Source organism: Papio anubis, chromosome 3, assembly GCF_008728515.1.
Source record: "Papio anubis isolate 15944 chromosome 3, Panubis1.0, whole genome shotgun sequence".
Classification (NCBI taxonomy): domain Eukaryota; kingdom Metazoa; phylum Chordata; class Mammalia; order Primates; family Cercopithecidae; genus Papio; species Papio anubis.
Window position 1 is genome coordinate 95,103,748 of NC_044978.1, and position 26,695 is coordinate 95,130,442.

Sequence of the window (26,695 nt, forward strand, 5' to 3'; positions counted from 1 at the left end):
GAATGGGAGAAAGTACTTTTTGCACTACTCATCTGACAAAGGGCTATTATCCAAACCCACAGCAACCAAAACAACTTACAAGAAAAAACAAACAACCCATCAGCAAGCAACATATGAAACAGACATTTCTCAAAGAAGATGGTCTATACAGCCAACAGACACATGAAAAAAAATGCTCATCATCACCGCCATCAGAGAAATGCAAATCAAACCACAATGAGATGTCATCTCACACCAGTTGAATGGCTACTAATAAAAGTTCAGGGAAACAACAGGTGCTGGAGAGACGTGGGAGAAATAAAACACTTTACACTGTTGGTGGTCAACCAGTTCAACCATTATGGAAAAACAGTATGGCTGCATTCCTCATGTTGATGTGTAGAACTAGATGTATCATATGAACGTCATCCGGCCATTTGGGTATACCTAAAGGATTATAAATCATGCTGCTATAAAGACACATGGCGTAATAACGATGTTTATTGCACCACTGGTCTGGGTTAGCAAAGACTGAATCAACCCAATGTCCATCAGTGACAGAGATTGATTGGTAAAATGTGGCATATACACTATGGAACACTATGCATTTGCTAAAAGGATTATTTTGTGTCCTTTAGGAATAGGGATGCAGCTGGAAATCACCATTCTTTTACAAACAATACAACAGAAAACCAAACACCGCGATGTTCTCACTCATAGGTGGAACTGAACAATGAGATCACTTAGACTCGGGAAGGGGAACATCACACACCAGGGCCTATCACAGGGAGTGGGGAGGGATTGCATTGGGAGTTATAACTGATGTAAATGACGAGTTGATGGGTGCTGACAAGTTGATGGGTGCAGCACACCAACATGGCACAAGTATACATATGTAACAAACCTGCACGCTATGGCACATGTACTCCCAGAACTTAAAGTACCAGCATGTTCTTCTTAGGGCCCTGCTGATTTGTATGCTCATTAAAGGTTGAGAAGCTAGTTTAACTTCAATGGCTTGGGTCTAAAATTCCAAGGTTCTATGATTTATACGTTATCATAAATCAATGATTTGAGTATCCTTTATGGTTAAGGAGCACAGTTACCGTCTTACGTGAAACAGGGACTGGTGACATGGATAAAACAATCAAATGACCCAAATGGAAGACTACCAAAAATTTATTGTATTGGCTTTAAATATACTGGAAACAACCTAAAAGTGAGCTGGAATTATCTCTAATTTCCATGCTCGTTAAAAACTAATTGTTACCCGAAGAAGAAGATTAGAAAAGTTAGATGCATAAACACTATATATTTACTACACGAACTATGGGAATGTTCAGTTTAAGGGATTAGGAACACATTGAGAGTGAATAGAACTAATAATACTGTTAGTGTTTGATAAAGTAAATCTGTATTAAAATCATTATTGGTCATTTAGCACTGACCACATACAAAGGGACAATAGAAAAGAATCTGGTACCTGAGTGTCCTGGTTTTTATTATGCATTTGGGCTGCTTGTTTCCACTGATTTATTAATTGTACCAACATCTTTACGGCATTATCAAGAAGCGTGGGATGGACATCAGTCACTTCACGAACAATAAAATAAACAAATCCTGAAAGAACATCCTCCCGCCAATCTGGAAAATCAAGCATTAGTGCCTGCAGAGTATTGAAAGCCAGAGCACGCAGTTCTTCATCCATATGAATTGTGAGCCTACCAAGAACAAAATTCCATTAGCAAACTTCAATACCTTTCAATTAGTTTTATCATCTAAAACTTAAAACTATGACATTAAAATATATGTCCTCTAGTTGTTTTGTAAGAAATATGAAGATAACAACCAATGTTCACTTTTTCATGCTATATTTAACTTTATGCTAGCTTATAATCTCATTTGTTTAAATTCACATATGAATCTATTCCTATTATTGGTGTTTTTACTATAATCTGAGTAAGTTTGATACAAATGACATTAGAATTCCATTTAAAATCCTTTAATCCTTAAAATACTGTATGGTTATCCTATAATCAATCAAAAATTGTATCTAATCATATGATATCTTAGCACTATCTTCACATTTATTTAATCTTTGCTATCACTGGTAAGGACACGATTTATCTCAAATCATTTTTTTTTTTTTTGAGACGGAGTCTCGTTCTGCCACCCAGGCTGGAGTGCAGTGGCGTGATCTCAGCTCACTGCAAGGGCTGTCTCCTGGGTTCACGTCATTCTCCTGCCTCAGCCTCCCAAGTAGCTGGGAATACAGGTGCCCGCCACCACACCCAGCTAATTTTTTGTATTTTTAGTAGAGATGGAGTTTCACTGTGTTAGCCAGGATGGTCTGGATCTCCTGACCTCATGATCTGTCCGCCTCAGCCTCCCAGAGTGCTGGGATTACAGGCATGAGCCACTGCTCAATCATTCTTTATAGGCACTGAAGTTACAGTTAAATATAAGATGGCTGATTGTGAAGAAGAATATACAACAAATGAAGATGGAATCAATGTAATAGAATAATTATTGAAGGTAAGAATGAGAGTAAATTTAGGAGTAATATCATAAATGGTACATGCCTAGAAAAAAAAATAAGGCTGGGCTCAGTGACTCACACCTATAATCCCAGTACTGTGGGAGGCCGGGGCGGGTGGATCACTTGAACCCAGAAGGCAGAGGTTGCCGTGAGCCAAGATTGCACCACTGCACTCCAGCCTGGGCAACAGAACAGGGCACTATATCAAAAAAAAAAAAAAAAAAAGGAAAAAAAAAAAGGGTTGACTCAGCACATAAGGTCCTAAAGAGAGTTTAAACAAATTAGGAGACGCTATATACAATTTGCTTTTAAATACATCAAAATGGGGCTTTGAATATAATTTTAGTTACAGAAGTTTACCAGAACATAAAAGAGAATGATAAATAAGAAATTTAAAAAAAAATGGCTACAGTAGTGGGAGCCACCATTATATAATAATATTATATGAATAAAGAGTTTCTGATTTGGGTCTGAAGAAAATTATGTTAGTAATTGACTACAAAGACAGATGTATCAGAATTAGAAATAGTCTGAATGAATAAGGTAAGTACATAATATTAAACATAAAATTACATGCTTGGGAAGCTGGAAAAATGGAGTTATCCAAGACAGAGGTGGAAAGTTGTGCAGTTTAGGAGAAAGGAGATATAAGTATTCACCCTGCTGAACTTAGTTCTAGTCATCACTAAGCCAACTTTCAACTGACAATGAGACTAACGAGATGTATTATAGCTAGACAGACTGAGGAGTAAGCAACAATGCAGCAGCAGTTCCATCAGCACTTGAGAAATAAACAGGGTCAAATTAAGCATCTCTAGCCCAGTATTCTGTCTCCAATAGTGACATCAGGAGATACAATATGGGAGAAGAGAGTGACAGTCCTCAATGATGCTGACTTTAAAGGTTATTTCAACATTCCTTAAATCCATGAATATGTAAATATCTATCTTAAACTCCTATCTGTGTGATATAGGGTATACATGTGTGACTTAACTGTTCATTGTACAGAGCAGAATAACAATAAAGCTTGGTTAATTAAAGGCAGGGGAATTAATTAACTTTCCTTAGGGACAGGACACAGGTCTGCAAATTTACAAAGCATCTTTGTTTTGTTTGCTTGCTTCCTTTATGGTAAAGTAAGTAAGATTTAGACAGCACAATTCCAAATGATATGAAGAAAGGAGAGAACAGAACAGACCCTGGGATCTTCCTTTCCACTGAGGTAAACTATTAGTAAACAAATATCATAGGAGAAAGAAGCAAAGTGAACAGCAAAGCAAATTGTCATTCACTGTTCAGCTGTCTGCTCTTTTACTAAGCTGTCCCATCCCTGGCCCTCATAGTTGCAGTTTCATTCTCGTGGAAAAGATGGGAGATCTACTCTTGTGGATCAACACCCACAAAGATGTAGATGAGTTATGTTGAAATAGGAGGAGTAAGAGCAGAACTGAACAGTAGTTGTTTACTGCTCTCTCAAGGAATAGTGCTATACATAATTAATGTTTCTTATTTCCAATGCTGGCATGAACTCTGTAACTCTGCAATCTAATTCACAAAAAAATTAGGAGACTGTGGGAAGGCAACAAATTTATATAATGCAAAGTAACCCATTTCTTTCACAATCATCACAGGAGACATAAAATCTCTGATCACAACAGGTAATAGTTGAGGATAAGGTAGTGCCAGGGTGTGTGAAAAGCTTCGGAAGTGGAGAAAGGATTGCTGGAACAGTCTATTAATTGTTTATTTATTATGAATTTAACTTACACCGAAGTGATAAATGCCCAACAACAAGTAAACACCTTTCAACATAGTCAAGTATCGCTGCTCTGCTATAGTCATTGTATTTGTTTTGTCCATCTAGGACAGGGGCTGGCAAACTGTGGCTCAAGGGCTAAATCCAGCCAGATGCTTATTGGAATACAGTCATGCACACTCTATTGTCTATGGCTGCTTCTGTACTATAATGGCAGAGATGAGTATGTGTTTGCTTGTTTTACTGATACCCAATAGTTGTTCATGCTTTTGTGGTAGATGTGATAATTTAATGCATTCATATAATTTGTAAAGATCAAATAAGTGTAACGAGGATATCTATCACCATAAATACTTGTCTTCTCTTTATGTTAGAAACCTTTACTCTTTTCTAGTTATTTTGAAATGTACAACAGATTATTGTAAACTACAGTCACTGTACTGATCTACTGAACACTAGGTCTTACTTCTATCAAACTGTATAATTGGACCCATTACAAAGATCATAATGATCTGCAAAACCCTAAAATACTATCTGGTACTTTACAGAAAAATGTGCTGATCTCTTATGTAGGGAATCCCTAACTACATCAGCAAAGCAGGTTTTCAACAGGCTATCGCCTCAACTTAGAATCAGGAGCTAGTATTTAAGTTTGGTTGTCAGGTTATGTACTCATTTTACAGAGCTATGACATGCCTAATAGAAGAGAGAGAGAAACTTGAATGCCACAGTTCTGCCATGGGGGGAAAAAAAGCACAAATGAGAACTAATTACCACCAGAGATACTAAAGAAATGACTGTAAGAGTAAACACAATAATTAATTGCCTAACTGGGAATTACCATACACTGATAATGCCCATATGTTAAGGGATAATGTGTTATAGAAATCCCAGGAAAGAATACTAGATGGAAAAATAGGGAACTGAAAGATAGGATTTGTGGGGGGAATCTAGAAGAACTTGAGAAGTTAAAAATTAGTGAGGAAAATGTGTTTAATAACAACAAAAAAAGACAAAATAGAAATTTAGAAAGTAAATCAGATAAAGGATTAGAAATGTCTTTATCATCGCCTTTTTAGTGATAACAGTAACAAAGGTATATTAGAAATATAAAGGAGCAGAAGACATAAAACTTAACATAGCAAACAGTAATCCTCATTTACCTTGCTAACAATTCAATGAGGTCAGTTCTGCTCATACCGTCAGGAATCAACCTTGGAATCGCAGCAATACAAGTTCTAAACAAATCAATCTTGGGTTTTCTTTCCCCCCTGAAAAATACAATAGGATTTAATAAGAAACATAATACATATGCTAGACAATGAAATCAAACTTGGAAAAATAGCTACAGAAAGTGGGAGCCCTCCCCCAAAGGTTAATGTATTTAATATTAAAAAAATACATATAAATCCTGTAGATAATTATTAGTCTATATATGGACAAAAGAATACAGAAATAATTCAAAAGAAAGCCAGCAAACAAAAAGGTTTTCAGTAACTAGACAAGAAGCATTACAACCATTATTACATAACAAATAGTTAAACAGATTATTTATAATATTTAAGATGATTATTTAATATTTAGCCTCCCATAAATATTAAAATAATAAATAATAACATTGATATCATTAAATAACTAAATACTGGTTATTTTGGGGGGCCTACAAAATTAGCCACATCGTTTTTCACTTAATATCCTCCACTAACAAAGGTCTTAGAAACATTCATCTCATATATAGGTGTTTATATTGTTTGTCCTTGTCTTGCATGTGATATATACACATAAATACACATACTTAAAATTTCTATGAAATAAAATAAGCCAGGTTTTTGAAAATCCTGGTACCTCTAGAGGCTTAATACAATTTAATTTTACTATATTTTCTTCTAGTTATTCAATAGTTTTATTTATTTTAAATGTCTAACCTCTTAATATACTGGTTTTTATTTTGGTCTGTATTTGAAGGTGAGGCCTTTCAAATTTCTTTCATCTAAATTGTTCTTCAGTTGGCCTAATAAAATAATCCTTATGTAGAAAAGAATTTGGATATTCTCAGTGTTCTGGGTTTTATTTTATTTTATTTTAATTTTATTTTTTGAGACGGAGTTTTGCTCTTGTTGCCCAGACTGGAGTGCAACAATGGTGTGATCTCAGCTCACTGTAACCTCCGCCTCCCGGGTTCAGGCGATTCTCCTGCCTCAGCCTCCCGAGTAGCCGGGATTACAGGCACCTGCCACCACGCCCAGCTAATTTTTTGTATTTTTAGTAGAGATGGGGTTTCACCATGTTGGTCAGGCTGGTTTTGAACTCCTGACCTCAGGTGATACATCCGCCTCAGCCTCCAAAATTACTGGGATTACAGGCATGAGTCACCACACGCAGCCTTGGGTATTTGTTATAGTGGCAATGGACTCACTAATCCTTTTAGAGATTTCATATGGCCAGTCCTCTTTTTACATGGTTTCAAAATGCAAGAATTTCAGTTACCATACTTTAGGTAAATAATACCAGTCCCCAAAAAGGCAGTTGAAATTTAAGCTACCATATGTTAAGTAATGGCATAAATAAACTTTGCTTTGGCTCTTTGGTCCATAAAGCACACTGCACATCATAATCACTGTCATTTCCATCAAGGCTGTCGGTGATTGGTCAAGGTGCATCTGTTATTCAGTTCATACACAGACAGCAAAGTGTACAATGGTGTTGCCTCCTGGTCTCCCAGGATAACTCACATGACATGTTACAAAAATAGATAATCAAAAGAGGGTATTGGCTAACAAAGAGGAAGCACCACAAAGAAAGAAAAAGTAACATCACTGTGTAGTGTGTTCTTATAATTTTATGTTGCTTTGGCACCCATTTTAAATGTTTGATTTTCTCATACCAGAAAAAGGGTGCAGTCACCCTTGAGACAGTTTCCAGTTCTACATCCCACTCCATCCCCCAGTTCTTTAATGTGGTTGATTCAGGTATCTGTCTTACACAACTTCTTCCTGGTAATCACCTCCCTATGGATACTTAGATGCAGCCTACTTGACTGGCCCCACTGACCTGCGTACCCCACATGGACTATGCAGATGTGCTCCAGTGACCACCTCTCAGGCACAGCATGACCTCCTGAACTCATGCCTGCTTGCTTTCAATCCACCAATTAGAATTACCCCTAGGTAACTGTTTGGATAACACGCTCAACCCAAAAAAGTCATCGGCCCATGGGCCTCTTTCTCTCTCTCTACATATGCTTCCTGACTTCCGTGAGCGTGGTCTCCACATGTGCAGTGTCCCCCACCCACGTGTTAGTAATAAAATCTTTATTGCTATCTTGTTTTTCTCCTAGTCACTGAGAGGGTGCTCTCTATCTCAAAGATCCTAAATTAAAGCACACTGAAATAGAAGAGAAAGTTAATGGAGTTACAGAAGAAATATGCTATATAGGTATCAGAGGAACTGGGTGAAAGCACACTTACTGACTAAATGAGGGAAGTGGTTGTGATGAAAAACAAGATTTCCCACAGGAAGTAACATTGGCAAAAAAATTCACATTAAAGAAACTCTCAGAGATATTAGCATATAGTAGTACATAATAATTGTATATTAAATAAATTTAGAGATTAAATATCAAATTTGGTATTCTAAGACCTATAATGCAAACATTAATATCCAAAAGAATCTCCTCCCTTACAGAGAATATGTAGATGTTTTCTAGCAAATAAAATAAGTTACTGCCATAACATACAGTTTCCTGAGGAGGAAGTCCCTAACAAGAAAAAAAGATGCTGAGATGACAAATAATGACAAGGCCCTAGGGGTGGGGTGGGATGAGGTACTGTTTCCAAAAAAACTACTCATGCTATTCCTCTCTATATCACCCCTTAGTTCCTAGGGGTCAAAAATAATCAGAGTTCAGATTTTCAGGATTTTTTTTTTTTTTAACTAGGGCTTTGGCAGTAAAAGCATTTATTTGACGTAATAAACCAATCACGCCCACATACATCCGGGGTACCTAGGATTCATATTTTGCTCACGGAGTAAGTGTGGGGCCTTGTCATTGACAACACACCAGACTGGGATCCAGAGTGAGTTTTGCTATCTATACCAGTTTGACAGCACTTTAAAGAATAAAACTGAGTGCACGGAAGGAATCACTGTATTGAAAACTGCAGCAGATGGAAACATGGAAGAACTCCAAAGACAAAGTAAGGAGACAGGTAAGCAAGAACCACCCGTACTGTCTTAGAAAAACTGAAATAGCAATGAAGGCAAATAATTTACTACATACGTAATCATGTCTTCAGGCTCCTTATTAGACATCTGCACACTGGTCATACACATTGGTCTCCCAACTTCTTTGTCCAAATGTCTGAGGATGCTATCTAATGCTTTTCTTACTTGAGGATAGTAAACTGACATTCCTAGGGGAAAAAACTTCACAGTTATAAAATATCTGAAATTAGATAAAGAATACTTACTTTCTATAGTAAAAGCCTAATAATCTTTAAGTGATATTAGCTTACTGTTGCCACAAAACGGGTTTCAACTGTGACATATCTCCCTGATGATCAGCTTCAGCATATTTGACTAATTGGAGAAATTATGTGAAAATTATGCAGGGGACTAAAATTAAGTTGAAGAAAGGACAGAATGCAGTGAATAGGATCCTGTGATAAAATAAAGATTTAACTGGAAAACTCTTAACATGAAGACTCATGACTATTATCAAAAAAACGTATTCACTGTGGGCTGAATGTAGTGACTCACATCTCTAATCCCAGCACTTTGGGAGGTTGAGGCAAGTGAAATCACTTGGGGTCAGAAGTTCAAGACCAGCCTGGCCAATGTGGCAAAACCCCATCTCTACTAAAAATACAAAAATTAGCCAGGCGTGCGGTGCACGCCTGTGGTCCCAGCTATTCGGGAGGCTGAGGCATGAGAATCACTTGTACTTGGGAGGTGGAGCTTACAGTGAGCCAAGATTGTGCCAATGCCCTTCGGCCAGGGCAACACAGTGAGACTCTATCTCAAAAAAGTAAATAAACAAATAAAAGAAGTATTCATTTTGTACAGCTGTATATACTGGAAAAACTGTATTAGGCAAATTTACATATATTTTAGATTTGATCAGACTTTTATAAAAGAATATGAAACTGTATTACAAAGCAACTTATTTAACTTCAGTTAAACTAACCTATGACTTTTGCTTCTTCATCTGTCAAGGTTTTATTGAGAAAAATTTTCTTTACACGAAGAGTATTTCCTGAGGGAAGAATAACTCCTGTTGTTGGCATGGGTGGTTCGCCATCTTTCTGCTGCAAACTGTCTGCTATTACAAGGAAGACTCTGAGGCCTATGTTCATTCTCTTCAAAGGAAAAAAAATTCAAAAGGAAGAGATAAGTGTCATAAATTACCCTTTTTGCATGTTAGAAATATTTCATCAGTAACATCAGAGTGCGGGGGGCTGGAAGGAAGGAAGATAGAAGGAACACTAACCTTTCTGTCCAACATTTTTAACCAGCCCAAGCATTAGAGTTTGCTTTAATATCAAATCCCCAAATGCCACTCACTTACTTCTGAGGCTGACCGGCTTCCTTACTGTCTCTAAGGCTTATAGCAATCCTCTTCCTCAACTCTCCTATCCTCTTATGGTCCCGTCCCCTCCCCTTTCTAGGCAAATGAATTGTCTTCTACTTCACAGAAAGAAAAAAAAAATCATCAACTTTCCTCAATCTCTCTTTACAAATCACACTAATTTACTTATACCTGCACCTCTTCTCCCTCCCTTTTGCTCTTGGTATAGTGAGGGAGTGACAGTCTTCCTAGTTGTTGGAATCCCATCTGTTCTTGCATATTTGGAAACATTATAGCACCAATTACATCTTTTCTTTCTTGCATCTTCAACATTTTCCTTTCAACTGAATATATCCCATTTCTCTTAAGTATACTTGCTATCTTAATGGAAGAAACTTTCCCCAAATACTTCCCTGAAGCCATTCTCACTCATCAGTGACCATATTGCTCAAAACAGCGGGCCTATTTATAGCATGCTAGTTGATTTTCCAGCAACATGGACAAGGTCAAGTACCCGTTCTCTCCTGAAACACTCCCTTCCTTTGGTATCTATGTTCCACTGCTGGCTGTGTCATCTTTATCTGCATTTCAGGTTTGGCCTCCTTTACCTGGGTATTAAATGTTAGACTGCTTCAAGGCAAGGTTCTCCTAGGCTGCCTTCTCCTATCATTATTTATTACCTCCCAAAGCAACTGCATATACTTGTATGACTTCAATTACCACCCATACCAGATCACCCACAAATTCTAAGCCTGGCCTCTCTCTGAACTCAGACCCTCAGACCCATCTGACATCTCTTACTTGCATGCCTCTACCTGGATGCCTCAGATTAGACATGTTCAAACCAAATGCATGACTTTGCCCCAGATTTGATTCCTTCTCAATGTTTCTTTTCTCAGTGAATGCTCCTCTATCTGCACCACTATGATCTAAGCCCGAGCTGTCATTATCTTTGATCTACACCCGTGGTCTCTCAAGTGGGGTACACATATCCCAGTGGGTGTGCAAGGTAGCTCAATGGAATATGGGAAGAAAATAAAGCTCTTATTTATATATATTTTTTATCTAAGTAAGATTAAAATTTTAAGCTTCACTCATCTTTATATACGACATAGTACTGGTGCCCTCCCCTGGTCTAAGTATCACAAAGTCAGTCACATGTCACATAGTCAAAGATGACACCTTGAAAGAAGCAGAAAAACTCCACAATGTAGTCGAGTTGACAGAGGTAGCTTCACTTACACATTCTTTCAGTGTCTTGCAATTTGCATGTATTTGATTAAATGGGCTAATGGATAATTTTATCTATGTTTAACTAAACTAGCTCTTACAAAAGTTCTTGAAAAGAAAATACGGATTTAAGATAATCCTAACAAAGTAAACCTAATAAATAACAATCACCACGCCCACAAAAAAAAAACAAACCCAGAACTGATTTTTTTTTTTACTCCTAGTATGAGAACTTCAGTAAGAAAAAAACTTACTTTCAGAAGTAAATTTATTCAATGGAGTGAATATTTTCTTAAAATGGATGTTCAAGAAAATATCTTTTGTTTCATAATTTTTGTTGCTGGAAACCATTTTTGTTGGTAGAAACCAAAAAAATATATAAATAAAAGCTTTATTTTCTTCCCGAATTCCAGTGAACTACCTTCTACACCCACTGGGATACATGTACCCCCAACATGTTATGTATGTCAGCTATACAAACAATTGTGTTTGCTCACTTTCAAAATCTGGAAATAGTTATTAAACTATCTTAAAAATATTACAAATGAAAAGCTGCATTATCTTTCCAACTCATTGTTAACTACATAAACACAAATCTTAGGATTTGACTATACATATCTAGGATCAAGATCATAATTTAAAATAAATAAGAAAAAAGAAAACAGATAACACCTATTTTGCCTTTTTATATTCTCAAATGTAATTAGATTCCAATAAAGAATTTATGAAATATTTTGAAAAACCCTGAAAATCTAACGTCTAAAGAATGAATTAGAGTTTACTATGAATAATGAGACCATGGAAGCAGGATATTAACAATCACTTTTTTAATGTTGACTTTTTTGGCAGGGGGGAACGAATTTTTGTTTTTTCTATAACACCTAGAACACTGCCTGGCAGATTTCAGGTGCTCAATAAATGTTGAATGAATGAGATTTATTGAAGAACACCTTAAATACAAATAATGTGAAGCAAAACAAACAAACAAACAAACAAAACCTAAGCATGTTATAACTTCCAGGAGCCAGCTGAGCTGACTAATCTGATAAAATTTTCCTTTCTTTATTTATTTTTATTTTTATTTTTATTTTTTGAGACAGAGTTTTGCTCTTGTTGCCCAGGCTGGAGTGCAATGGCACAATCTTGGCTCACTGCAACCTCCACCTCCCAGCTTCAAGCGATTCTCCTGCCTCAGCCTCCCTAGTAGCTGGGATTACAGGCATGTACCACCATGCCCGGCTAATTTTGTATTTTAGTAGAGACGGGGTTTCTCCCTGTTGATCAGGCTGGTCTCAAACTCCCGACCTCAGGTGATCCGCCTGTCTCGGCCTCCCAAAGTGCTGGGATTACAGGCATGAGCCACCGCGCCCGGCCTCTTTATTATTTTCTACCACACTTGAACACTATTATTTGCACTCCAGCCTAGGCGACAAGAGCAAAACTCTGTCTCAAAAAAAAAAAAAAAAAAACCTATTATTAAATCATTTGGCCAGCTATTAGAAAGGTTAAGTAACTTGTCCTGAATCACAGCTACTATTAGAAGTAGAGTTGGGATTTGAATCTAAGAGTTCTGATTCCAGAAATCATGCTCTTAAAAAAAAAAAGTATAGGATTTTACATTATTACATTATAATTTTTTTTACCTCTGGATTAATGGTGAAAGTTTTAGTAGATTTTCCAACACTGAGAAGATCAAATATTATTTCTTTCATTGCAAAATCCAAGCGTTCCTTAAAAAAAAAAAAAAAAATCCTTATAACTTTCCACTATGTGTTAGGCATCACACTAAGAATTATAAATATAACATACAATGACAACAACACAGGTTTGTGCCCTAAAAAAGTTCATAGTTGAACAGAAGAAAAATACATATGAATTAAGGTCAAAATACATGATTATATTATTTAATTACCAAATAATTTGTTTAATACCCAAACCAACAGAATAAAAGTTTTAAACATTCATTCACCAAAATCATATTAAATTCAGAGTGAAAGAATTCCTAGGATGACAATGAAAGGAAGTCCCAAGACAACAGCCAGGCAGCAGGCCTAGAGAGCAGTGAGTTCATACTGGGTCAGGAAGAATGGGGCTCTAGGAAGGAAATCTCCCAGGGGGTAAAAAAGTTAACTAACAAGATTAACCGATGTTTGAAAGGAGTTTTATAATTCTGGTGGAGCGCTGGAGGAAGGTAACTAATTCAAGGGAGTGGGTACAATTCTGGAAAAAAAGAACAGATGCAATCTAATGTCGCAAGTTTTCTGAACACTTGATCTAAAGCACAATTTGCTTTTATCAATCTTACTGATACTGTTATACTTATCTGATTATCATTACTTTTGTACTCTAGTAAATAACAATGTACTAATTCTGTTTAAATATTCTTTATTTCTTCACTGTCAAAAATAATTGCATTATGGATCATCTAGATTGCTACAGTTTCAGTTGAAAGAGAATAAAATTAATATTCTGGAATCATAGCATTTTCCCATGTTGAGGAGGTAACCTTACCTATGTTTCTCCAAGGTGGATGTCCCAAAAGGAAATGTAACCAAAACCTTGTATTGGCTCATTAACACTCATTTAATCCCCCTCTAATAATCCTTCCTTTACTGCAAAGGCTAGAAAGCTAAACTTGTACTTCTCAGGATCCCATATAACAAAAAACTTGAGGATATAATTCAAACCCTGCCAAGTGATATAATCATGTGAGTCTCTTTGGGAACTGGGATATGTAAAGAGGAGGAGGAAGACAGGGAGAAATGAATCTATTTTACTGGTGAGGACCTTAGCAGACGCTGCATGATTCTGAAGCATACCCACATGTGGTGACTTCCTTGTCTGGTGGCTGTTTCATTTTGGCCAAGGTGGTAGCTTCCTCTTTGTCGTTCAGACTAGAGTTCGTTTCTTCAGCCCTACTATAAATTCTCTGAGCTATCTATATTCCTTTCAAGATCCCTTTGGGTTTAACTAGCTATAGTGGATTCTATTATCAGTACCTAAGAACCGAGATTAATGTAGACTATGAAAATAGTTTTCTAAGAAATCCTTCAAGATACTCAGGAGGTAATTAGTAAATGCACTAAGATTAGGATTATGACATATGTTGTTTATCCATCTTCAATTAAAAGTGCTTCCACCTTGCAAGGCTGGTTCAACATACGCAAATCAATAAACGTAATCCAGCATATAAACAGAACCAAAGACAAAAACCACATGATTATCTCAATAGATGCAGAAAAGGCCTTTGACAAAATTCAACAGCCCTTCATGCTAAAAACTCTCAACAAATTCACTATTGATGGAATGTATCTCAAAATAGTAAGAGCTATTTATGACAAACCCACAGCCAATATCATACTGAATGGGCAAAAACTGGAAAAATTCCCTTTGAAAACTGGCACAAGACAGGGATGCTGTCTCTCACCACTCCTATTCAACATAGTGTTGGAAGATCTGGCTAGGGCAATCAGGCAAGAGAACGAAATCAAGGGTATTCAGTTAGGAAAAGAAGTCAAATTGTCCCTGTTTGCAGATGACATGATTGTATATTTAGAAAACCCCATCGTCTCAGCCCAAAATCTCCTTAAGCTGATAAGCAACTTCAGCAAAGTCTCAGGATACAAAATTAATGTGCAAAAATCACAAGCATTCTTATACACCAGTAACAGACAGACAGAGAGCCAAATCATGAATGAACTTCCATTCACAATTGCTTCAAACAGAATAAAATACCTAGGAATCCTACTTACAAGGGATGTAAAGGACCTCTTCAAGGAGAACTACAAACCACTGCTCAGTGAAATAAAAGAGGACACAAACAAATGGAAGAACATACCATGCTCATGGACAGGAAGAATCAGTATCGTGAAAACGGCCATACTGCCCAAGGTTATTTATAGATTCAATGCCATTCCCATTAAGCTACCAATGACTTTCTTCACAGAATTGAAAAAATCTGCTTAAAAGTTCATATGGAACCAAAAAAGAGCCTGCATTGCCAAGAGAATCCTAAGTCAAAATAACAAAGCTGGAGGCATCACACTACCTGACTTCAAACTATACTATAAGGCTACAGTAACCAAAATAGCATGGTACTGGTATCAAAACAGAGATATAGACCAATGGAACAGAACAGAGTCCTCAGAAATAATACCACACATCTACAGCCATCTGATCTTTGACAAACCTGAGAATATCAAGAAATGGGGAAAGGATTCCCTATTTAATAAATGGTGCTGGGAAATTTGGCTAGCCATAAGTAGAAAGCTGAAACTGGATCCCTTCCTTACTAATTAATTATATGAAAATTAATTCAAGATGGATTGGTGACTTAAATGTTAGACCTAAAACCATAAAATCCCTAGAAGAAAACCTAGGTAATACCATTCAGGACATAGGCATGGGCAAGGACTTCATGTCTAAAACACCAAAAGCAACGGCAGCAAAAGCCAAAATTGACAAATGGGATCTCATTAAACTAAAGAGCTTCTGCACAGCAAAAGAAACTACCATCAGAGTGAACAGGCAACCTACAGAATGGGAGAAAATTTTTGCAATCTACTTATCTGACAAAGGGCTAATATCCAGAACCTACAAAAAACTCAAACAAATTTACAAGAAAAAAACGAACAACCCCATCAAAAAGTGGGCAAAGGATATGAACAGACATTTCTCAAAAGAAGACATTCATACAGCCAACAGACACATGAAAAAATGCTCATCATCACTGGCCATCAGAGAAATGCAAATCAAAACCACAATGAGATACCATCTCACACCAGTTAGAATGGCGATCATTAAAAAGTCAGGAAACAACAGGTGCTGGAGAGGATGTGGAGAAATAGGAACACTTTTACACTGTTGATGGGATTGTAAACTAGTTCAACCATTGTGGAAAACAGTATGGCAATTCCTTAAGGATCTAGAACTAGAAAAATCATATGACCCAGCCATCCCATTACTGGGTATATACCCAAAGGATTATAAATCATGCTGCTATAAAGACACATGCACACATATGTTTATTGCGACACTATTCACAATAGCAAAGACTTGGAATCAACCCAAATGTCCATCAGTGACAGATTGGATTAAGAAAATGTGGCACATATACACCATGGAATACTATGCAGCCATAAAAAAGGATGAGTTTGTGTCCTTTGTAGGGACATGGGTGCAGCTGGAAACTATCATTCTCAGCAAACTTTCACAAGAACAGAAAACCAAACACCGCATGCTCTCACTCATAGGTGGGAACTGAACAATGAGATCACTTAGACTCGGGAAGGGGAACATCACACACCAGGGCCTATTATGGGGAGGGGGCAGGGGGGAGGGATTGCACTGGGAGTTATAACTGATGTAAATGACAAGTTGGTGGGTGCGGCACACCAACATGGCACATGTATACGTAACAAACCTGCACGTTGTGCACATGTACCCTAGAACTTAAAGGATAATAATGAAAGAAAAAAAAAGTGCTTCCACCGGTGGGTTTTCTTTCTATCTACAAGTGTGTAGATTAATGAAATAAACTTATTCAATGTTGTGTTATGTTTTTAGATGCATAAAAAATTTCAAAGCTCCAAGTGATTACAATAGATTACTCTAACAATTTACATACATACATACTATGAGGTGAAGCACTCACCTGAGCAATGAACTGAATAATCTTCACAAATATGTTGAGAGGTGTGTCACGAGGAACCACACTTCGTGAGCCTTTTGGAAAAAGTGCTGACACTATGCTCATAAGACGACTACAGGGAAAAAGATCTAGTCATAATGAGATCACGACATCAACGGCATATTAGCAAAAAGTTCTTCCTATTCTTCATAATATATTGACAGAATTCATATTTCACCCACAAAGTATAATGTTTACTAAAATTCCCAATAGTGTGTTTTTTTAAAAACAAGAATTTATTTTTAATGCACTTTAAAGCAAAGATACTCACCTTTGAGTTACAGTGTTGCTTTCACATTTTATTCTAATTACATAAACCCACAATAATCTATACAAAGATTCCAGTGCAACTCGAGACATTTTAGGATCTTTATTCTGTTTGAAAACAAAAGAGAATAAAAATAAATTTATTAAAATATTTGCAATCACTTAAGAGCAAACATATTCTCTGTCAACAACTAAAAGCCCATCTTTTTTATATTCAGTCTAAAATAGATTTAAATACACAGGTACGTATTTGGCATAAGGTAAGTATATGGCTCGAAAGTAACCATAAATGTGGAAATTGAGTCCTTTCTTATACTTTCAAAAGAAAATACTAAAATTTTATTTACTAAATTTTACTTAGTAAATAAAATTATAGTAGTATTTCTAAGAATTCTAAAATTATACACACAAACTTACTTGATGATAAACAGTTCACACTCCAATACTGACATAACGACTGAAAAAGGATCATTCATTTTTGGCATAATTCATTTGTAGCCCATATACAGTTAAAATTCGGAACACCAAATGGTATTATAGTCATCTGCATTTACGAAATAATGCAGAATATTATGAAGTGTATATCCTTACGAGTGAATAGTGAGTTAAGAGCACGAACTCTAAAACTGGGAAAAACAGGGACTAAATCCAAGCTCCATCCTTGGGCATTGTTATATTATTCTGAGTCACAATTTCCTCATCTCTAAAATGGAGAAAATAGGGTACCTACCTCAGAGGTAAAGTTAGTATCTGTAAAGCACTTGGAAGAGTACCTGGCATGTATTAAACGTTCATTGACTATTAAGTGTTATAATTTTTATTTAGAATGAGGACATTATTTAAATTATTATTATTTAGAATCAGACAGTCATTCCATTTCAATTACAATTTGATCAGCGAACTTTTTCTTCATTCTAGCTGTTGTAAGAAATAAAGTCCTCAAATGACCAATAAAGCAATGAGATTTAATTGTAAATTTTGAAATGTAGCTAATAATCTCCTTTTTTCACAGAGAAACTATACATCCATTGATTAGTTTTAGGATGTACTAATTGTTGTGAATTTACATTTTAGATTTTCACATCTATTTGGATAAAGATTTGACATAATTAAAAATGGAGAATCAGTTACTGTGCTGATTAGACTCTCAGTATCAATCCCTCTCTCCACTGCCAGATCCATAATGATCCCAAATTTCAAATATACTACCCCAGTAATTTCCAATTATGTTTGCTACTAATGTAACTAAAGTAACATATAATGTATACTACAAATATAACAACCAAGCATTCTGTAGTAATGTCTTTAAGAAAACATAATTTTCTTTTCTATCATTTAAATCTAAGATATCACATGTCAAAATAGTTCAGCCAGGAGTTAGGAAGGTAGAGATAAATGAATAGGCAGAGCATGAAGGATTTTTAGGGCAGCGAAAATACGCTGCATGATACTATAATGGTAGATACATGTCATTATACATTTATCCAAACCCATAGAATGTACAACGCACCAAGAGCAAACTCTAATATAAGCTGTGGGCTTTGTGTGATAAAGATGTGTCAATGTATGTTTACCAGTTTTAACAAATGTATCACTCTGAAGGGGGATGCTGCTTATGGGGGAAGCTAGGTATGAGGGGGGTAGGGAAATTTACCCACGGGAAATCTCGGTACCCTCCTCTCAATTTTTCTGTGAACCTAAAACTGCTCTAAAAAAATAAAGTCTTAAATAAGTCCCATTAGTTTTTAGGTACACATGAAATAACACTTTCATACTGTTAAACTGTAATTTCAAAATATTATTAAAAATAATACATTAAAAATATTTAAGTTCTATTCTACATAAAAACTGTTACCATATGAATGATTAAATATAAAAGTATTTGGATTATCTTAAGTGATGAGGTATCTGGCATGAAAAAACTTGATTTTCAAACAAAGCTGGCATTCACACAATGACAAAACAGCAAGGTGAGAAGTGATAAAAATCAATTATTATTTTTTCAGCTGCTACAATGCTGCTATATGTCTGAATAATAAAATCATCCTAAATTTATCTGAGCTTTAAACAAAGATATTCAATCTAATTTGAATAATTATACAAATAAAAATCTAATGAACTTAATATAAAACAAAATTTTGGTATGTCAGTAATATATAGTCTTTGACCACCATCATTTTAATGTTTCTTCCTTTTTTTCTACTGTGAACTAAAAAAATGATTTGTTTAAAACCCAAATCAGTAAAGCCACACATGGTGGTGCAAGCCTGTAGTCTCAGCTTGAACCCAGGAGTTCGGAGTCTAGCCTGGGTTAGTAAGACTCTCTCTCTGAAAAAATTAAAACAAACAAACAAAAAAAACAAAAAAAAACCCAAATCAATAGGATAAAGTTTTAAAAATTAATTTGTCAATATTGTATTCCATTAACTTAAAGAGTATACTTGGTTTGTAACTCAAAGGATAAATGCGTGAGGGGATGAATACCCATTCTCCATGATGTGCTTACTTCACATTGCATGCCTGTATCAAAACATCTCATGTATTCCGTAAATATATATACCTACTATGTACCCACAAAAATTAAAAATAAAAACAACAACAAACTATATTCAAAATCTAAGCTACTATCTCTTAATTTCACTGGAAATTTTTAAAACATTTTCATTTATAACAGCTAGAAAATGTTTGTTAAATAGAATATTTTAAAATTAGGAATTTTGGTGAAGAATCAGCATTCAGTATCAGTTCTATTTCTTAAATTCAACTTCTTGGGGCTACACTGATATTAACCCCTCTGAAGAATGTTTCTGCTGTGTGCTACTCTTCTCTTAAAATACTAGAAGCAGGTTGGAATAAATACATTAGACATGCAATGCAACAATGGGAAAAGGAAAAACAAATGCCACGCTTAAAGGAAATAAAGCAGTATTTTACTTTGTAATGTTTACACAACTCACCTGGAGTGTTTCTATTTGTTTTCTGATACTGTTGTTAGATGGCATCTAAATAAAGCAATGTGAGACAGCAAACATAAACATGAGATGCAGCACATGCATGTTAGATGAAAATAAGCACAAAACAAGATAGCTCTTCACCAAGGTCTCTATTTAGAAGAAATTTGAAATGTCCAAGACAGTGGCCAAAAACACTAAGAAAAAAAAATTTCACGATTTGGGCATCATGTGAGATACACCTATAATATTCCAACTAAGAGAAAACAAAGTTTTAACTCCCTGATTTTTCTTAGAATTTTTCTTAAAGCACTGTATTTCAGTTCAAACAACTTTAAATTTTTAAATGAAAATAAGTATAGATTGTTGAAAAAACCTCCAAATTATTTTCCTATGATATCTACTCTTATTATTTACCTATCTCTCTTAATAATTCTCCAGAAACTTTAAATAATCACTTTTCACACAAGCACCTAAATTGATATAGATATGGGAATGGGAGACTACCAAATTCTGCTTGGGACAAAAATTAAAGATTTAACTTTTCAGTGAAAATAATGTTGACACTGTGTCACAAGCTATTTATGGGCATATAGGGATAAAGCTCATTTTTCATGGTCATCAACTTTAAAACCTGGTATGATAATTTTTTAAAACTGTAATATCATAAGGTGTCTTGAACTTCATCATATTTATTCTTATGATTCTAGAGAATAATGCCTTTTTAATATCCTCAAATTATTGCTAACATGTTTTCTTAAAATATTCAGTGCTTATATCCAACAACATTCCTTATACTACATTCAGAAGTAACATGGTGGACCAGAAGAGCAAGAGCTATGGAACTATGTGAATATGGACACAAATCCATGCTGGCTCCCGAAACATGGGTTACTTGTTTGTCTTCTTTCAGCCTCATGTACAGTAAAAATCAAATGAGATTCTGTACTTAGAGGATGCAGCATCCTAAAAAGTAATAAAAACCAGTCATAAGAAGTATTGGTCTAGGCTGGGCACAGTGGTTCACACCTGTAATCCCAGCACTTTGGGAGGCTGAGGCAGGGGGATAACTTGAGGTCAGGAATTTGAGACCAGCCTGGCCAATATGGTGAAATCCCGTCTCTACTAAAAATACAAAAATCAGCAGGGGGTGGTGGCAGACGCCTGTAATCCCAGCTACTCAGCAGGGTGAGGCAGGAGAATCAATTGAGTCCAGGAGGTGAAGGTTGCAGTGAGCCAAGATTATGCCACTGCACTACTGCCTGGGTGACAGCGTGAGACTTCATCTCAAAAAGAAAAAAAAAAAAAAGGTATAGGTCTAATAAAAGGAAATTGTTTTAGGCTTTTAGTATCAAGAGATTAAATGGATCTCAAAATAATTTAGGTAACGCCTTTATCTTGGATCAATTTTCCCTATACATAAAATAAATAACTGTTACAACAGATAACTAGCATAGCTTTTCCTTCAAGGCTCAACTCCTTACCTCAACTACACAGAGCAGCCACATTATCTAAGACTTAATAAACATGAGCCAATTCATAAAATTTCTGCTGAATAGAGCCTTAATGTAAGTTAAGGGTTAATGGCCAAGACAATTATATTCAAATCCTCATGCTAAGTGGTTCTTATCTCCTTTAGCCTGGCAGATTGACATAGCCATTAATGAAAATGAACAATATGCCAGAAATATTTAACAGGAGGTAAGGGTTCAAAGAAAACAGAGCATTTAAATGAAAGCCTTAAGACAAAAAAAGTTAAGGTACTGTGAAGTATTGCAAATATGTTAGGTGAAACGTATATATATAAAAATTCCAACAAGCAACAGAAAAGTATGAACTGTCATGAAACAAAGCAGTCTTCCAGAAACATTTAAATGTGTATCTTAAAAATATTTTAATGAATGTATGAAAAACCATACTATTCAGAAAAATGATCAATTCTCTTTTAGTCCCTATATCTGTACAAATTACCAAAACTAAGAACAGAAACAAGTATAATGTAATTAATTAAATAAAATTTATTTCCTGGTTGCATGACATAAAGAGTTTAATCAATTTGATTTGGCCCTGGAAATTTTCATAAATAGTCAAAGAAGGTATATAAATTCTCATCCAAACATGAGTAATATCAATGTTTATCTAGAAGGAAAATAGACAAAAACATTTCTCAAAGTAGCATATATCCCGTATACCTAAGAAACTGAGGCAGTTTTGAAAATGATACATAAAATCATGAAAAAGACGTACAGGATAACATCCAGTGGATCATTCCTGAAGTATGAAAGAAGAGCCAGTCCTATTTCTACAATAGCACAACAAGCTGCATAGCCAGAGACAAGTCACTTACTCTATCTGCCTTGGTTCCGTTATCTTCAAAGTATAAGGTTTTCAGTCTCAAATCTAACTTAGAGGAATGCCAGGAAATGGAATGTCATGTCTGCAATATTTCTATAACTTGCAAGCAAATACTCAAATAGGCTCATCTAAGTATATATCAAAAGAATATTCAAATCAAGCATTCACACGACATGCAGCTGAAGAATATTCCCACACTTTGTCAGAATTGTGTTCCTCCCCAGAGAAGAAAAGAGGATCCTGCCAGCAGAGCATCCTGGGAAGAAAATGATCCTTCTATCTCTCACAGTTTTGTTTTCAGGACTAAGAAAGGCTGAATATGGATGTGCCAAATAATGTTAGTGACAAGTACCCTTTCATTCAAGTCAGAATCATTTCAGGAGCTTTTACATCTGTGCGGATCCAGTACCAACTTTTAGATATGGCTGGGCATATTTAAATGTGAATTTACTGATATTATCAAAGCTTTTTCTCATATTGCTCAGACTTAAACCAACATTACTGATTTTCTCAAAAGACAAAATAAGTATCTAGAAGGTTTTGTGAGATTAATACTCTATAATTCTAAAAGAATTAACAAATATTCCTAGATTTAAGATAAATATCACTAAAAAATGTACAATTTTGCATTCATTAGGACAAACTAAATTTTCAATCAAAAGTTTACTCATATCTATACACGATTCCCTACAGAAGAAATAAAGTATGTATAAGAAAAGGAATGTGGCAAAGTGTTACTATTCAAGTATACCAATAGTAACAAAAGTTTCATTATGCACTGTTTATAACCAATTTATTGCATAAACAAAATATACCAGTCAGTATTTACACATCAGAAGTGTGATTACATCTTACCTTTAAATGTGACAAACAGTTCTGTAGGAAAATATGCCAGTTATTTAAAAAAAATTGTTTCTGACTGACACATAAAAGGCAGGTAATTAGCGGATACAAAGCCTATAGGAGACAGGGAAAAGACAGAATTAACATTTTTCATCGAAAAGCACTGGACTTTTAAATTTTATATTTCATTTATTCTCATAAGCAAGGAAACAAATCTTTTAAGCAGTTTTCCAATTTGTAATAAGAAATACAATCTCATAGAATAATCCAACACAGAAAGATAAAGGGTAAATTTTCTATGAGGAAAATTCCTTGACTGAGCATACCTCTCTGAGTTAGAACATGCTATTAGTTCTCCCTCAACCCATTAGTCCCTCATCCATTTTGTGGTTATGACTAGTCCCTGGGATCAGATAACAGACAGCATTAAAGGTTTAGCTTTCTGTTTGTCAAATATGTAACTTCCCGATGGCTACATTAAGTACTCTAAGCCTCACTTTCCAAACACATAAAGTGAAGGACAATAATCACAAATATTTTACAGGGTTGTGAAGCTTAAAGTAAGACAAAAAAAGTACAAAGTACTTAGTTCAATGCCTGGCACAATCCATGTTTACTATTACTGTATCTCTAGTTTAGATGGTCAAATATTTGACCAATTCTCCAAACCTTCTCCAAGCTACATAAAAGTTATGTGAAACAGACAGGTAGAAAAAAATGCCTTTACTCTCTGAATAGAAAAGATGTAAACAGACAGAAAACAGCTGCTAAAATCACTTTATGACAGTGATCCCCTGAGGTTACAACGTATTTTTACTGTACCTTCTCTGTGTTTAGATACACAAATATTATTCTGTTACAAATGCCCACAGTAATCAGTACAGTAACATGCTGTATAGGTTTGCAGCCTGGGAGCAATAGGCTATACCATATAACCTAGGTGTGTAGTAGGCTATACAATTTAGGTTTGTGTAAGTACATTCAACGATGTTTGCACAATGAAATAGCCTAACGACACATTTCTTAGAACATATTTCTACTATTAAGCAATGCATGACTACCTAGAAGGAAGTCCGAACAACTCAACAAACGCAGAGCTAGTAAAATTAAGAACAGAACATTTAAATAGAGCAATGCAAAAAATATGTATGTAAAACTTGCCCTTGTATTGCACTTCAGGGATTTTATAATTTCAGATTTTACCATTCTCTTTAATCTCCACTGAATTCATAAATCAATTATAAAAATCCCAATTAAATATGAAAAGGTTTGAAATGTTTCTTAATACCAATGAATGCTTCTTTCTTGAGCTCAGTTCAAAAGTAGTCTGATAAAGCATCTCCACAAAATTTTTCAAACAGGGAACATTCACTTCATTTTTAACAGTCTAGTAAAAAGATAATGCAAACAAAGAAAATGATTACAGACGTTAGATTAAACTATACAAAGATTACAAGAACTTTCTGTAAGGTTTGAAATTGGTTAATAATTCACTGAGACGCTCACTGAAGTATTACAATGTGCCAAGTGACCAAATGGTAAGTACGTAAGATAAACCTGGTCCCAGCCCTGAGTGCACAAAGTGGGAATACAAGCTAAGAGGACACAGTATAACAGGTCCACTGAGGGCAAATTCTCTGCGCTCCTGGAGCACTCAAAAGGGGCCCCTATGGAAAAACTCAACAAGGAAGTAACATCTAAGCTGCATCCAACAGCTCTTACCAGAAATACTGCTAAAGCCTCCCATTTAACCTTGCTGGCCTTATCTCCCACCCTCTGCCCATGTGCATGGGGACCCAGCTTTAGGAGCTTCCTTGCTGTTCCTAAAACGCATCAAAGCATTTCTTGCCTTAGGATGTCTACGCTGGGGCCTGCTGCCCAAGAAGCTCCTCCCACAGACACAGGAAGTCTTACTGTCTCATTCCTTTACTTTTTGCTCAATTGCTACCAACTCTTTCGAGGTGGTGGTCTTTCCTAATCATATTCTTTTTAAAATTTCAACTCCCTCACCCCTTTGGCAATCCTATGCCCCCTACCCTGTTTACATTTCTTCACATTACTCTCCACAATCTGACATACTACCTATTTTATACACTAGTTTATTTTCTATTCCTGCAATATACGGTACTAGGGAGTCTTTCCTATCATATTCATTGTTGTGTTCTCTTGTGCATAGATGAAGACCTGACAAACAGAATGCACTCAACACATAAATAAGTAAAGAAAGAGAAGCCAGCTAGAGAAAGAGGGGAGGGGGGTTACCAGAGAGGCATGAATGTTCCAGGCAGGAGCTGTATGTGCAGAGGCCTAGTATTATGGGTTGAATCATATCCCCCAAAATTCATGTTGAAGTCCTAACCCCACACACATCAGAAGGTGACTTCATTAGGAAATAGGTCATTGCAGATCACATTAATTAAGTTAGGATCGGGAAGACCCTAATCCACATAACTGGTGTCCTTTTAAAAAGGGGAAATTTGAACAGAGACATACACTCAAGGAGAATGCCATGTGACAATGAAGGCAGGGAGCAGAACCATGCTTCTACAAGCCAAGAAACACAAAAGATTTTCAGTACACACGAGAGGCTAAGCAAGGGGCATGGAGCAGGTTCTTCCTCACAGCCCTTAGAAGGAACCAACCTGCTGGCACTTTGATTTCACACGCTAGCCTCCATAAATATGAGACAATATACATTTCTGTTGTTAAGCTATCCAGTTTGTAGTACTTTATTACGGCTGCCCTAGCAGGCTAATAAACCTGGACACAAAAGCAAATATGATATAAAAGAATCAGGCAACATGAAGATAATGGACCATTGTCAAGAGCCTCTCTTCCTACAACCTGCTCCTTTTGATGAACTGCCTTAAAAACTAAAACCTAATCTCAGCCATCTGGGAGAAAAAAAAAAAAGGATGATCAAACAAAGGAGGAAGTGCAAATGATCATTTGGAAGGAATAAGCAGTAATTCAAACAACTTACAGGAAAAGAAATCAAAGTGCATATCTAATAAAAGACTAAAACTGACATGACTTATACATGATAGCCTGTTTTCTTTTTTATAAAATGAGCCCAATTCATATGGCTAAAAACTGGGTGGGAGGAAACGGGAGCTGTGTAACTCAAATAAACCACTTGCAAACCGTTAATTTATGAGTTTTGTGTGTCACCATATTTTAAAATCTTCAATGCAAAACAAGTTTAAAAAAAACATGTCAGTCACTCCCATTAATATTTTAAATTCTTAACTTTTAAAACAATTCTCTGTTCACCTTTTCTAAACATGCTTTAAAGGCAGGACCTGAATACTATAAACCAATTCATATAAGTCCATAGGTCACAAGTCAGTGAATTCAATGTTTAAAAATGAAAGCTGAAACAGTTCAATTTTTCAATATGTAATACGTTTCTTCATTTTTTGAGATTTTAACTAGAAGAAAATCTGAACAAAACTAATGTAATTAATTTCCATTTCCAGCCAAGATGGAGTGAAGGGAGCTGGATTTCCCCTACCATCTG

The 26,695-nt window shown here is 35.7% G+C and overlaps 1 protein-coding gene across 27 annotated transcripts in view; it reads right to left on the reverse strand.

The window, feature by feature from the left end:
• FRYL (FRY like transcription coactivator) overlaps positions 1 to 26,695 on the reverse strand; it is a 285,578-nt gene that overhangs the window by 93,563 nt on the left and 165,320 nt on the right. For 22 of the 27 annotated variants that reach the window (XR_004182756.1, XM_031664438.1, XM_031664443.1 and 19 more), the window contains 10 exons: positions 24,464 to 24,562; positions 23,188 to 23,289; positions 19,984 to 20,028; positions 17,031 to 17,134; positions 16,724 to 16,832; positions 12,714 to 12,800; positions 9,460 to 9,631; positions 8,554 to 8,686; positions 5,438 to 5,545; positions 1,463 to 1,700 (listed from right to left, as the gene is read on the reverse strand). Coding sequence is in view for 26 of the 27 variants with exons in the window: in XM_031664438.1 (XP_031520298.1) it covers positions 1,463 to 1,700; positions 5,438 to 5,545; positions 8,554 to 8,686; positions 9,460 to 9,631; positions 12,714 to 12,800; positions 16,724 to 16,832; positions 17,031 to 17,134; positions 19,984 to 20,028; positions 23,188 to 23,289; positions 24,464 to 24,562 (1,197 nt within the window). In the remaining variant the exon portion in view is untranslated. The other 5 variants (XM_031664444.1, XM_031664426.1, XM_031664425.1 and 2 more) reach the window with 2 other exon arrangements.